The sequence below is a fragment of the Muntiacus reevesi genome, chromosome 3, assembly GCF_963930625.1.
Source record: "Muntiacus reevesi chromosome 3, mMunRee1.1, whole genome shotgun sequence".
In the NCBI taxonomy this organism is placed as follows: Eukaryota; Metazoa; Chordata; class Mammalia; order Artiodactyla; family Cervidae; genus Muntiacus; species Muntiacus reevesi.
Window position 1 is genome coordinate 191812492 of NC_089251.1, and position 15087 is coordinate 191827578.

General features: G+C 34.1%; 1 protein-coding gene across 2 annotated transcripts in view; it reads left to right on the forward strand.

The window, feature by feature from the left end:
* PTPRK (protein tyrosine phosphatase receptor type K) overlaps positions 1-15087 on the forward strand; it is a 604099-nt gene that overhangs the window by 472135 nt on the left and 116877 nt on the right. For both annotated transcript variants that reach the window (XM_065931350.1, XM_065931351.1), the window contains exon 8: positions 8800-9102. In XM_065931350.1, the coding sequence (XP_065787422.1) occupies positions 8800-9102 (303 nt within the window). The remainder of the gene's footprint in view (positions 1-8799; positions 9103-15087) is intronic.

Genomic DNA, 15087 nt, shown 5'->3' on the forward strand with positions numbered 1-15087 from the left:
AAGCAGAATATGCAATATCAGAGATGAATTAAAGTGAATTCACTGATTGTAGTTACAGGTTTCTTCCAACACAGTCTAATATTATTAGATAAAAATTTATGTGAAAAAAGGAGTCCCCAAATTTTCAAGTCCCCATATTTCGAGAATTAGGTTTAATAAGACAAACATTAGGATTTAACTTTTGGAAAAAGTAAGTATTTTTGTCTTTTTCTTTGTCCCTTTGTGAGTATATATTTTTGAAAATCCAACAATTTCCTTATCATTATTGTAGAGAGGATGCAAATGTTGCTGGAATTATCTGATGAGCTTCCATCAGGCTCTTGAGAGCAGTGAAGACATATTTTGGTTTAATTTGATGATGTGCTTAGTATTATTCTGAGGGTACTGGGTAAATATTTCTGTGACTCTGTAGGAGAGCTGAGTGAACCATGCACCCCCTGTCATTCTATATCCCCTGAGTCCAAGCATGTCATTTCAACAACACAGCCAGAAAGCCAAAAGAGCTGACAGTTGGTTTGTGATTATTCCTGGACCTGAGGCTCCCTCATGTTACAGTACTAATCAAGTCATCTCACCAACTTATCATTAACTCAATTTGACCTGTGGGAGCAGAGATGAAATCTTTTTGGCAAGACTAATGATGCTGTAAGATTGAAAAGATGTGCAGTGTAAAACCTTGATTATTCTCAGTCATTACCATGAGGAAAAGAATAAAAATACAAAGCATCAGATGGCGAAAGTAAAGACAGTGTCTTCCAGAGCACTTAAGCATTTTCCTCCCCCGTGGTATGCCAATGTTTCCTTCCTTTAAAAAAAAAAAAAAAAGTCACCTTTGTTCAGACATTTCATCTCAATTATTTTTTACACTAATAAATATTTTCTCTGGCAGTCAAGAAACTCACTTCTCCAGTATTTGTTTTGATAAATGGAATGGAAATTGTACTTTGCAGTCAGCTTCTAAGCTTCCTCATGGAAAAGCAGCCAGGAGCACGACGCTCCCCTTCATGCTTCGGTGTTCTTTGTGACATCTTTGACAAGATCTTCCTTTTCTTCTTGGCATGAGCTTTGGGATATCTTCTATTTCTCTCTGACTGTCAGCTGGATAATAAGTTTTATCACTAAAATCTGATTCTAGGGAAATGTGATCCCTGCCCTTGATTCTCTTGTATTTGTTAAAGCTTTTGTTTTCACAACTCTTTCAGAATAATCAGAGATTATCACTACAGAAGCACCTGGATATTGACCTATAGTGTCACGTGATGTTCAGCAAATACCACAAATTGCATTTCCTTTCATCTGTTATCTAGGACCACTTATTAACCATCCCTGGCTTTTACTTCTTGGCACTGGGTGGAAGTACTTAATGGCTCAATTTAGGGGCTGTTGGAAGAATACATGTCCTCAAATGAGGGTTGTTGGTTCTGAGAAGAAAAAGAGGCACTTTACAGAACCACTTGCTGTTGAGAAGTGACTCAAAATAAGCACTCTCTGTTGACCCATGTCTGAATTTTTCTTAATGTTTGTTGAGTTATTAAGTAGTTTTTCATTTTCATTTCATTTCAAATTGTATTAAATATTTGCCACAAAACTATTACTGACATAAATCCCATGCTCGATCTGTTTAGAATTTAAGTAGGGGCAGTGATGTTATACTTCCTTATTTATCTGCTAATTGTACATTACTGGTCATAGATTTGATATGCCACTTTTCTGCTATATCTATTTATTTCTTCTTGATTTCATGTGACCTTTCTCATTGTAGCAAATAGGAAATAGGTGAACAATAAAAGGGAAATGGAATGAGAAAAGTTGGTAACCCTAGCTGATCAATATTTGGCAGGAAAGATAAAGAAAACCATAGTTTCCTGAAGGCACACTTCTTCCTTGCCTCTTACTCTCCACTGACACATTGCAGTGTTTGGATTTCTCCACTTCCATTGACTGCACAGTTGACCCAACCTCCAACTTGATTTTTCTAAAGCAATTAATTGCCTGTGTTAATTTCCTGCTCTATTACTTTCTATTAGGTATAGATGAGGTTACTTCTTGTCATGACATTCAAAATTTTTCTAATCTTTTCCCAACAAACATTTCCTATATAATCTCCTATTAGATAACTTGTATAGCAACCAAATGGGATTACATATTTTTTCCAGTTTCCTCTACGTATTTATGCATCTTATTTCCTCTTCGTTTGTATTATTTATCCAAACTATTCTATAGATCTTCTTGCATTATTTCTTGAGACCTAATCCAAATGTCTCTTCCATTTGACATGTGGAAGCTGTTTCTCTTTCTTAATTCCTATAGTATCTTATTCCATTCACATACATTTCTATCATATTGTTTTAACTCTTTATCTTTTTTCTTAGTTTATCACTTTTACTAAATAAATGTTAGGCTCCTTGAAGTCTATTATTGTTTTATTTGCTTCAGAATCCTCCACAGTGTCTTATATCATATACTTAGATAATAGGCAACCCATTTTTTGTTTCATAATAGATGGATGACTTGTTCAAACATTTAATATGATCCTTTACTTCATGAAGATCACTACCTTGCTATATTTCTTCCCAAGTTTCTGCCAAGATTTTGCTCCACAACTTTTATCAATTCTTGTTTCTTTCCAAAATTTCATTTTGCTAGAAAAGCAAAATGAGAGAGAGAGAGAACATGTATGGATACATGATAGAAATTTGAAAATGGAAAGTTAAAAATTGGAAAGAAGAAAGAACATTTAGTAAATTTCAAAACACTTGACAGATAATGAATTGATAAATGAGACCCCCATTGTTTTATCATCATTGTGGTGACCAGTGATGATTGTTATAAATACTAGCTACTGTGATATCTCTACATGCCATTCACCACACAAGCTCATTTCTTTAAATTATTATTATTTTTTTTTTGTTTTGTTTTTGTAGATGAAGCGAATTTATTTATTTATTTATTTTTTTAATTTAATTTAATTTAATTTTTTCAGTGGGTTCTGTCATACATTGATATGAATCAGCCATAGAGTTACACGTATTCCCCATCCCAATCCCGCCTCCCACCTCTCTCTCCACCCGATTCCTCTGGGTCTTCCCAGCCCACAAGGTCCGGGCACTTGACTCATGCATCCCACCTGGGCTGGTGATCTGTTTCACCATAGATAATATACATGCTGTTCTTTCAAAACATCCCACCCTCACCTTCTCCCACAGAGTTCAAAAGTCTGTTCTGTACTTCTGTGTCTCTTTTTCTGTTTTGCATATAGGGTTATCGTTATTTAATCCTTTAAAAAGCACTTATGCTCAGCTTTATGTAACATAGTGAGTCTTGAGCAATATCCTGCTTCCATTTATTCTATAAAAGTTAATTATTCAATTTTCAAGGTCAAAAATTTTATTTATAGATTCATATCTCAGAAATAAGATGCTATTATTGATAAGCCATAAGAATAATGGATCCGAGTGAGAAATTTATGTAATTTTACTGTCGAATCCTCTTTGAATGGATTTACTTTGAATGGATTTCATAGTAGTAGAACATTATCACACCCCTACTGTTTATATTCTGATATTTAAAAAAAACTATGTACACAGGGTTGTCAAGCCATGTCAGAGTTAACAGACTTCAGAGATGTTGCATGGCAGAGTGCCTGTTTTATGTGTGTATGCATGCACATGTGTTAATATATGTGTATGTTTATATATACATAAATGTACATGCATGAGCACATATATAACATATATGTAAATATAGCTCAGAATGTCCAACTTCAATAAAAACTGGAAAAAATAAAGAACATGTCAATTAAGAAAAAATTTAATTAGAGAGTGACTTCCTCTGAGTTATTGTAGATGCCTTAGAGCTCAAAGTAATTGAGTTTTGACTTTAAATGTGCTTCTGTATGTGTGTATGTGTTTACTTTATTGTATGTGGATTTCTGAATATTGCCCTAGGTTAGAGTAAAATTACATTTTAAGTCACTATGTTAGTAGTAACAATTTGTTTTTTAGCATTTATTCAAGTCATTGTGAAAAGTACAGATTTTAAATACCACATTGACCATGTAGAAAGATTCTTTGCTTACTAGAAAGGTATTTCTTTTCACAAATCTTCACTTTTTTATACCAGCTAGTAAAGTATTCACTACTGGTATTATGATTGTGGTTTATGCACATATGTATAGGATATGTTAACCTACCTTTTCCAGATTTTGAATTAGAGTTTTAAAATCTAATTTATATTAGAGTCAAAGTAAGCAGCAATTAAATACACCAAAGCAAAATTCTCAAAGTGAACTCTGTATTTTTTTACATATTACATAATAAATATGTCTTGGGTCAATTCTTAAAAATGAATAATTGAGTATGTAAAGTTGTGTCTTTAAGAGTGTCTGGGTGTACTTTTATTTTAAAAATTAAAAAATTGAAATAGGAGAATAAAATGTGGGGAGTGGTGAGTTATTTCTGCTTCTGACAGTGAGTCCTTCAGTGTGCACACATTTGCATCTCTTCATGCTCTTCCATGCCTAGAGAAATGCCAAGCTCCTGCAAACTCTGACTTGCTCTAGGGCTCTTCAGAATGTGAAGCAGTTCTAATAGGCAGTCAGCTAGTTGCAGCAGCTGAGCAGACCTCGAATAGCACGTACATTTCCTATTTTGAGTACTCCATAAAGGAGTTGAATAAGGGAAGCCAGAAGGCAAGAGAAATTGGATATAATGAGATTAGTTAGGAAAAGAAAATTTCTATTTATTTTTGTAAATATTTAAGTTTATAAATAGAGAAAATAATTTTTTAAATTATTTTATGATTATCTTGGGAAAAAAATGTTAATATGTAGTCAGTAATATAACAGGCAAATTGTAGTCTGTGAAGTATTAAGTAGCTTTCTTTTTCTTTACCATTTTGCATGTCTACATTTTTCATATTCATGTGTACACTTTATTATTTCTTTCTTTTTTAAAAAGGATGCATATATGCCTCTAAATTGAAAGGTGGTCTCTCTATGATGACTACACCCTAAAGTCTTGTGTAACCTTTAAACCATTCCTATGTTTATCTGCTTCTTTTGTTTTTTGTTTTTTTTGGCGAGGGGGAGGGGGTGCATTTATTGGCCTTATAGTTTCTACTCATTGCCAAAGTTAAAAATTTCTTCCTGTCCTACCAAAGAAGTTGTATCATACATCTATAAAACAGATTCCTTTTAAAGTTTTATTTCATTTTATTTTTAATACATTTATACCCCTTTAACTCATTTCTCTGACACCTCATCCACTGCTTTTGGCAAATGTCAATCTGTTCTCTATAACTAATCTGTGATCTTTGGGGGGAGTTATTTTTTGTTTTTATTTTTATGACCCCACATGTTAGAGAGATTATATGCTATTTGTTTTTCTCTATCTGATTTATTTCACTTAGCATAATACCCTGGAAATCTACCCATGTTGTTGCAAAAGCCAAGGTTTCATTCTTTTTCGTGGCTTAATAGTATTCTATTGTACATATGTATATTTGTATTGCATGTATACATATGAAATATATTTTCTTTACATATTCATCCCTTGATGGATACTTGAGTTGTTTCCTTGTAAGATAGCTTCAATGAACATGGGGATGCGTATATCTTGTTGAGTTAATGTTTTTATTTTCTTCAGGTACATACCCAGAATTGGAATTGCTAAATCATTTGGTAGTTCTATTTTTAATTGTTTGAGGAACTTTAATGCTATTTTCTATAGTGGCTGCACCAATTTATGTTCCCAACAGTGCATAATGTGTCCCCTTTCTCTACATCCTCAGCAACACTTTCTATTTCTTGTCTTCTTGATGACAGCCGTTCTGATATGTATGAGGTGATATCTTATTATGCTTTTGGTTTCTATTTCCCTGATGATTAATGATATTGAACATTGTTTCGTGTACATGTTGACCATCTGAATGTCTTCTTTGGGAAATATCTATTTGGATGTTCTGGATATTTTTCAATCATTTTTTTTCTGTTGAATTGTAGGAGTTATTTATGTATTTTGGATGTTAACTACTTATCAGATATACGATTTGCAAATAATTTCTCCCCCTGAGGTGGTTACTTATTCATAAGTTTGATGTAGTCTCAAATTTTTTTTTTTTTTTTTTTTTTTTGCTTTTGTTTCCTTTGCTTTTGGTGTCAGATTCAAAAAAATCATTGCCCAGAACCTGTGTCAAAAAGCTTACTGCCTAAGATTTTTTCCTAAAAGTTTTATGGTTTCAGGTCTTACTTTCAGATGTTTGATTCATTTTGAGTTAATTTTTGAATATGGCATAAAAGAGTGGTTGTGTTTCATTCCTTTGCATATGACTGTCTAATTTTCCCAACACGATTTAATGAAGAGATAGTTCTTTCCCCATTGTATGTTCTTGACTCCTTTGTCATAAGTTAGTTGACCAGATATGTATGCATTTATTTCTATGCTCTCTATTGTGTTTCTTTGATTTATGTTTCTGTTTTAATACAAGTATCATACTGTTTTGTTATAACTTCGTAATATAGTTTGAAATCAGGGATCATGTTGCCTCCAGCTTTGTTCTTTCTCAAGATGGCTTTGGCTCTTTGGGTTTGTGTGTGTGTGTGGTCCCATACAAATTTTAGTATTATTTGTTTTATTTTTTGAAAGAAATGCCATTGGAATTTTGATAGAGATGAAAATTGACTCAGTAGATTGCTTTGGTACTATGGCCATTTTAACAATATTGATTTTTCCAATCCATGAGCATTGAATATCTTTCATTTGTATCTTCTTCAACTTCCTTTATGCTTTTCTTAGTCTTTTAAAGTTGTATTAGAATGCAGGGTAAGTGCAAATTGAATAGTGGAATAAAATGAAAAGATGTGTGAGAGTGAGTGATCACTTGGACAAAGAGAAATTTGTGAAGGGTAAAATGTCAGATTCAAAATGAAGGGTATATGAAAAAAGTGTATAGCTACTAGACCTAAAAAATTAAAACTGAGAAGTAAATGCTTATTGGTATTTTCTGTTATTGCTGTATGAGATATTTTCATTATATATGCCAGGTATTTTCTGGAAAAGTCTTACTTTTCATTCTATATACTTTTCAAATAAACTGTGGACTAACTGCAACAGGGTCACTCAGTTTCATGTGATTGTTACAACTATCACAGATCACAGTTTATCTGGGAAATTTTGGATGATCCTATCTATGAGTGTCTGGCCAGTTTGTGGACAGTGGTGCCAAAGACTGTGTTTTCAGTCTAACTAGATGGAAATGAAAGTGTCATCACCTCACTCTTGTGCCTGGCAGGAAAAACGTTAACATAACAGTAGACATTTAAAGATATTTTTTTTAAATGATTGAAAACCACATCTTTGTTCTGGCCTATTTAACATTCTTAAGAGAAACACTGAAGCAAAAGTGATAAAATAGGGAGACTGGATATTGTAAACAGTCAGAAGATCAGCAGACGGAGTTTAAAACCTAAACTTTGGATTCTACCAAAAGTTTATATGTATATATGTATGTATATATATAGTCTTATAGTTTTAAATTAAATGGCCACCAGAGTGTAATTTAGGCTTGCCATCTGTGCACCATCCTGATTATTTTTACACAACCAAGACTTTAATCTTAAAAAAAGAAAGTTTATAAAAACACTCATGTTGGATTTGTTGTATTTTTTATTATTTCTCTTTGCTTTTTTCCTACTCATTTCAGTTTTGCAGGAGCACTAACAATCCCTAATGAGTTAACAGAGTCACCAACAAAGCCTTGACCTAGACCTTGACTTTGATCTCTTTGTCAAATCAATGTATTAAAGTTTTGCTGTATATTTGTTTGTTTACTATGTAGACTTTGCCATGACCACGACTTTCATAGAGCAATTATTTTTATTAAGTTAGATGATTAAAGTTAGTCTGGCATGAGGAAACTATACACTTGGGAAGTAGTGATGGATGGACTCAATTCTTCAGAGTGTTTAGTTCTGCCAGAATTTTCCAGTTGAATGGAAATTCACCTCCCAGTTTGGTTTGGGTGACACTCTATGGATTGTCAAACCTGAGTGTTTCCAGAGAAAGACTAAAAGAGATCAAAAAGGATAGATGACTGTGTGTATATCCACATGTGTTCTTGCAATTTTTCTGATATTTTTCTGCTTTGATGAACAACATCATTACTGAAATAATAAATGTTAATTAATATCTGCATCATTTTTGTAAATGGTAGTTTAGTGATACAATTAGACTAATTAGTATACAGCATAGCTTGGTGACATGATAAATCATAGAGCAGAACATGTTGACTCTTATCCATTATGATGTATTAGCTAATTCACGTGCCCAATAATGACAAAAGATGGGGAATAGGGCAGTAACAACAGAAACAATTATAAAAGCGTCATGGCCACATTTTCAGGTTTTTATTTTTCTGCCATGTTCCTGAGAACTATGGACTATGGACCTTTTACAGTTTTTTCTTTTTCTTTTTGCATTGGTAAATCATAGCCCCTGACAGAAACCTCAAGAACAAAATCATGAGGAACTTCCCTGGTGGTCAAACAGTTAGAACTCTGCTCTTCCACTGCAGGGGATTCAGGTTCAACAGCCTCAGCCCTTGGTTGGGGACCTAAGATTCCATGTGTCACATGGTGTGGCCCCCAAATAAAGTAAGATCATGAGTAAATAAAGAAACAATAAACAACGACTTTCCGATTTTCCTAGGTTCACACATGTTGTGTCATGTGCAGTGTTACTCTTTTTCAAGATGATTCATGGTAAAGCTGACAGCTATCTGCATATCTGATTTATTTTTCAGAACCTATGCGAACCCCAAAGACGTTAAAGATTGCTGAAATCCAGGCAAGGCGCATTGCGGTGGACTGGGAATCCTTGGGCTACAACATCACCCGGTGCCACACGTTTAATGTCACTATCTGCTACCATTTCTTCCGTGGTCACAACGAGAGCAAGGCAGGCTGTTTGGACATGGACCCCAAAGCCCCTCAGCATGTTGTGAACCATCTGCCGCCGTATACCAACGTCAGCCTCAAGATGATCCTCACCAATCCAGAAGGCAGGAAGGAGAGTGAAGAGACGATTATTCAAACTGATGAAGATGGTATGGTCATACTTCTTTACTTTTTAAAGGGGAGATTATATCACAGGATAATGCACTCTCTTACAGTTTTGCCTAGAGATCCCAAAACTGAATTGCATTCTAAAATCTGCTAAATACTCTTAACAGGGTTAACTTTGAAAATAGTTTGTCTTAAACAAAAATCTTAATATTCTTCACAGTAGCATCAAATACTAGATGAACTCTTCCTTTACTGTTTTGTGTTTTATGCAATGTTAGAAAATTGGCAAATATACTAAAAGTCTAAATATGGATTATATTAAATGTTCAAAAATAATTTTTCCTGTTTGTGGCACCATATCAGTTACCTATTGGGGAAATGCACTTAACTAAAAATTTAGCTTTTTGCATTTTACAGACCAATAGTAATAGTTCTCATTTCCTAGATTTGAAAGCAATATTGTTTACCTGTTATATTCGTTTTTAGATAGTTTTATTTAATTATAAATATAAAAGAAGGCCAAAGTTTATATTTTTAAGTCTGAATAAAGGTCTGTATCAGATATTGGCAAGCTATCATCTTTTATTTATTACCACCCAAGTAATTGAATTATAATTTGCCCAATTTCTGTGTGTATTACTTCTAAATTATTAAATACTAGGAAGAAACATTTATATTAATATTATGAATTGTACACACTTCTACTATAGCATATCATTAATGTGAATATGAATACAATTTTATACTTTTAAAAATGTATCTTAGACAAAAGTAATATAATAATAACACTATATGCTTCCAAAGTAAGACATTTCATTTTCAAAACTTCCTTTTATGAATGAAAGTATACAAGAAGGAAAAAAAAAGTATGCTATATAGTGAATTGAGGCAACCCTGAACTGGGAGTCAGGAATCGTGAGTTTTCAATCCTGGCTCAAATAACACTTGTAACCTTAGTAAGTCCTTTCACCCCTCTAATTCTCTACTTCTCAGCTCTATATGAAAAGTTTAAATTAGATGATCTCTAAAGGTCCATCCTGTTCTAAAATTTTCCTTGAATAGCTTGTCAGGAGGGCTACGTTTTTATTTGGGTTTCAGAAAACAGGATGTATTTCATACCCTAGTGTTCCCAATTTCCTCAGATTCTGAACTTTAGTCTCAGATATATATTTTGATGCCTGCAAGTATGAGATTGCTGTAAAATAGGTCAATAATACCATAGTTTCTAGAAATTCTCCTTATCACTTTAAACATTTTCACTCTGAAAAATGAAAATGATCATGTATTGTTTTGCTGTTTTTGTTGAAATAAATATACTTCATTTAGCTCAGATTTTCAAGGAAACAATCTTGTCCTAAAATTATGCATATTCCTAAAATTTCAAAGACTTATTCATGATAAAAGTACTTTTGTCATCTTTGAAATAATAGAACAGATTCACCTGAAGTAATTCACAGATTCATGTTTGAACTTGCACTTAATCAAAACATTAACAATATTATAAAGAACAAACCCTGATCTAACACATAAACACTTGTATTGCCTCCCCCCACAATGCACATACAACACACATGCTTATGAAAGAAAGAATGGTTGAATGTAGTTAGTTGTTTCATAGGTAGAGTATCAAAATGGGAAGTCTAAGCATGGATTCAAAAGCTCTGTAAAAATGTCTCATTTCATAAAGTGCAGTAATGCCATGTCTGATTACACGAGGCATTAAGTATGGTTTGTTTACCATATTTTGTTAGTTTCAGCTGTACAGCAATGTGATTCAGACTGTTTTTTAACATTATATTCCATCATATTTTATTTGGTAGCTTCCCTGATAGCCCAGATGGTAAAGAATTTACCTGCAATGTGAGAGACCAGAGTTCATTCCCTGGCTCAGGAAGATGCCCTAGACAATAGTTTAAGATCAGTTAAGTCACTCAGTCATGTCCAGCTCTTTGCGATCCTGTGGACTGCACCATACCACGTTTTCCTGTCCGTCACTAATTCCCAGAGCTTGCTCAAACTCATGTCCATTGAGTTGGTGATGTCATCCTACCATCTCATCTTCTGTCGTCTCCTTCTCCTCTTGCCTTCAGTCTTTCCCAGCATCAGGGTCTTTTCTAAAAAGTCAGTTCTTCACATCATGTGGCCAAAGTATTAGAGTTTCAACTTCAGCACCAGTCCTTCCAATGAATATTCAGGACTGATTTTCCTTTATGATTGACTGGTTGGATCTCTTGCTTTCCAAGGGACTCTCAAGAGTCTTCTCCAACGCCACAGATTAAAAGCATCAATTCTTCAGCACTCAGCTTTCTATATGGCCCAACTCTCACATCCATACATGACTACTGGGAAAACCATAGCTTTGACTAGATGGACCTTTGTTGGCAAAGTTATGTCTCTGCTTTTTAATATGCTGTCTAGAGTGATCATAGCTTTTCTTCCAAGGAAGAAGCGTCTTTTAATTTCATGGCTGCAGTCACCATCTGTGGTGATTTTGGAGCCCAACAAAATAGTCTTGTCATTGTTTCCATTGTTTCCCCATCTTTATGCCATGAAGTGATGGTACAGATTCCATGATCTTCATTTTTTGAATGTTGAGTTTTAAGCCAAGTTTTTCACTCTCCTCTTTCACTTTCATCAAGAGGCACTTTAGTTCCTCTTTGCTTTCTGCCATAAGGGTGGTGCCATCTGCATATCTGAGGTTATTGATATTTCTCCCTGCAAACTTGATTCCAGCTTGTGCTTCATTCAGCCCAGTTTTTCACGTGATGAACTCTGCATATAATTTAAATAAGCAGGGTGACGATATACAGCCTTAAGATTTTTGTTTCCCAATTTGGAACCAGTTCATTGTAAGATACTGAATATAATTCCATGTTGTATACAGTAGATTCTTGTTGCTTATCTATTTTATGTGTAGTAGCTTGTTCCCATTAATCCCTTACTCCTACTTTGTCTTTCCCTCCCTCCATCTCCCCTTTAATAACTAAGTCTCCTTCTGTTCTGTACGTAGACTCATTTGCACTGTTTTTAGATTCCACATGTAAGTGATACCATATAGTATATGTCTTTCTGTGTCTGACTTCACTAATTGAAATATTCTATAGATCCATCCATGTTACTGTAAATGACAATATTTCATTCTTTTTATGACTAATAGTTCATTGTATGTATATTTACATGTGTTTGTGTACGTTTATACCACACCTGCTTAAGTCAGATGATTCAGTGATAAAGAATTCACCTGCAACTAGAATAGCTGCAGGAGATGCGGGTTCAATCTCTGCGTCAGGAAGATCCCTTTGAGAAGAGAATGTCTAACCCACTCCAGCATTCTTACCTGGAGAATTCCATGGACAGAGGAGCCTGGTGGGCTGCATACAGTCCCTGGGATCGCAGAGAGTCAGACACAACTGAGCACTCACTCACTTTCCTTAAGCCGGTTGTCTGCTGAAGGGGACTTGAGTTTGTTTCCATGTCTTGGCTACAAATACAAACAGTACAAATACAAATACAATAGTACAAATACAAATACAAATACAATAGTACAAGTACAAATACAAATAGCGCTGCTATGACCATTGGGATGCATGTATCTCTGAATTAGAGTTCTGTCTTTTCTGGATATATACCCAGAAGTGAGATTGCTGGATCATGTGATTGTTAGGGTTAGGGTTCTATTTTTAGTTTTTTAAGGAACCTCCATATTGTTCTCCATAGTAGCTGCACCAGTTTACATTCCCACCAACCGTGTGCGAGGATTCCCTTTTCTTCACATCCTCTCCAAGATTTATTATTTGTAAACTTTTTGATGATGGCCATTCTGACCCATGTGAGGTGATACATCATTTTGGGTTTGATTTGCATTTCTCTTATAATTAGAATCTTGAGCATCATTTCATGTGTCAGATGGTCATCTGTGTGTCTTCTTCAGCAGAATGTCTGTTTAGGGCTTCTGCCCATTTCTTGATTGGGTGGTTTGGTTTTTTTTTTTGACGTTCAGTTGTATAGGCTGTTTGTATATTTGGTCATTAACCCCTTGTCATTTGCCTTGTTTGCAAATATTTTCTTCCATTCTCCAAGCTATCAATTTGTTCTGCTGATGGTTTCCTTTGCTGTACAAAAGGTTGTAAGTTTGATTAGGTCTCACTTATTCATTGTAGACTATACATTTTATAACTTGTGAGTTTAGTAAAAAGAATGTACTCACATGTTTTATTGCCTACACTTAAAAGTGAAAAAAACATATATTTTCTTAATTGATATTAAGTCTCTGTTATATAAGTTTTACGCTTCTTTAGTCAGTCATAGGGACTTCCCTGGTTGTTCAGAGAGTAAGGAATCTGCCTGCAATGCAGGAGACCTGGGTTAGATCCCTGAGTGGGGAAGATCTCCTGGAAAAGGAAGTGGCAGCCCACTCCAGTATTCTTGCCTGGAGAGTTCCATGGACAGAGGATCCTTGTGGACTATGGTCAGTCCATGGGGTCACAAAGAGTTGGACATGACTAAGCAACTAACACTTCACTTCACTTAGTCATTCTCTAAAAATTTAATTTATTTTGATGGTATTATTTGGTTTGAGTTTTTAGCCTGCTTTTCTTTCCACAAACCAAAGAATGCTGTCAGGGTTATTATATTCCTTTTTCATATTGCATTAAATTTTTTCATTTATTTTTTGGTACATATGTGACTAGATTGCTAGTTAGGAAATGAATTGCCATGGAATTTTAAATTATGTCCTAAAGTTGATCAAACTCATGATTATTCTATTTATTTTATCTAAAAAAAATTTTGTAAAAGTAAAATGGAACTATTTAGCCTAATTTCAATATTATTTTTCACCCTCCTTTTAAGGTTTTTTGAAGAATGTTTTTATTACTTGTAATGATATTGAGTTGTATATTATTATTTCATTATGGTAGAGTTGCAGAGTAATTCCTTCTGCTTAAAGGTTTTTTTTTTTTTTTTAAGTTTTATATCTAGGACTAAATGAAGTTCAAGCTTTCTATGAAGTATTTGCAAATAATTCAGTCTTCAGATCAGAACTCCAGTTTCTACATAGGGTATTTGATGTGTTTCAATGTTCCTGAATTGGGGGGACAGAATATCTAAATCATAATCTATTGTTGGAAGATGGATGGATTGTGATGATCTAATTAAGTCAGTCTTACTAGATTATTGCTGCCCCATATACATAGAAAAATAAATTTTCTGTCATCTAGTTAAAGAATATAATTTCATGAATAGAATTCTAGAGACATCCATAAATCATGAGAGCAAAGCTAGAATGATTTCCCACCAGAACCCTAAAGTAGAGTTTATATTTAATTTATTGCATGCATTTTTTAATGCATAGGTAGAATTTTTTGTGTGAGTTTTTGTTTTCATTTTTTATTCTTGCATTCATAAAAATCAATATTGTTAAGTTAACTCTGCAGGAAAACCTGGTTTGGGAATATTTTTTGGCTAATAGAAAGCTTTCTTTAAATGTATATCTATTATATTTTAAAGGCTGTAATGCTTATTTAATATTATCCTACCCCACTCACATTTCATTTTCCTCTCTTCCACTTTGAGAATTACATTTTAAAGGATTTTCTTATGTGAAAAAAAATTTTGTAGCTGAAACAGCTCCCAAATAAATTACAAGCAGGGGAATAAAAGTCAGCATTCTGTCTCAGTTAAAAGTTGTTGATGTGGAAATGTGAGGTGACATTTCCTGCAATATAAAGACTGCAGTGGTGATGGTCTTAGTAACTTCATGTTGTATTTGCACAAATCATGTGTACATATAGATGTTCTTTGTATCTAGAATTGTCTCCCTTCAAATGTGGAAATCATTGCATGTACTCTGTCCCCACACTCCTTTCCCTGCACATCTCATGGGTGTGTGTTCACCTTCGTGTAATTCTTGCTCTCATTCACTATACTGGCCCCAGTACAAGGTCAGTAATTAGAGCTCTCTCAGCAATCATCTTCTCATAAATGTTTCCATAAATGTATGAAGTAACTCCTGTTGACAGAGTGGT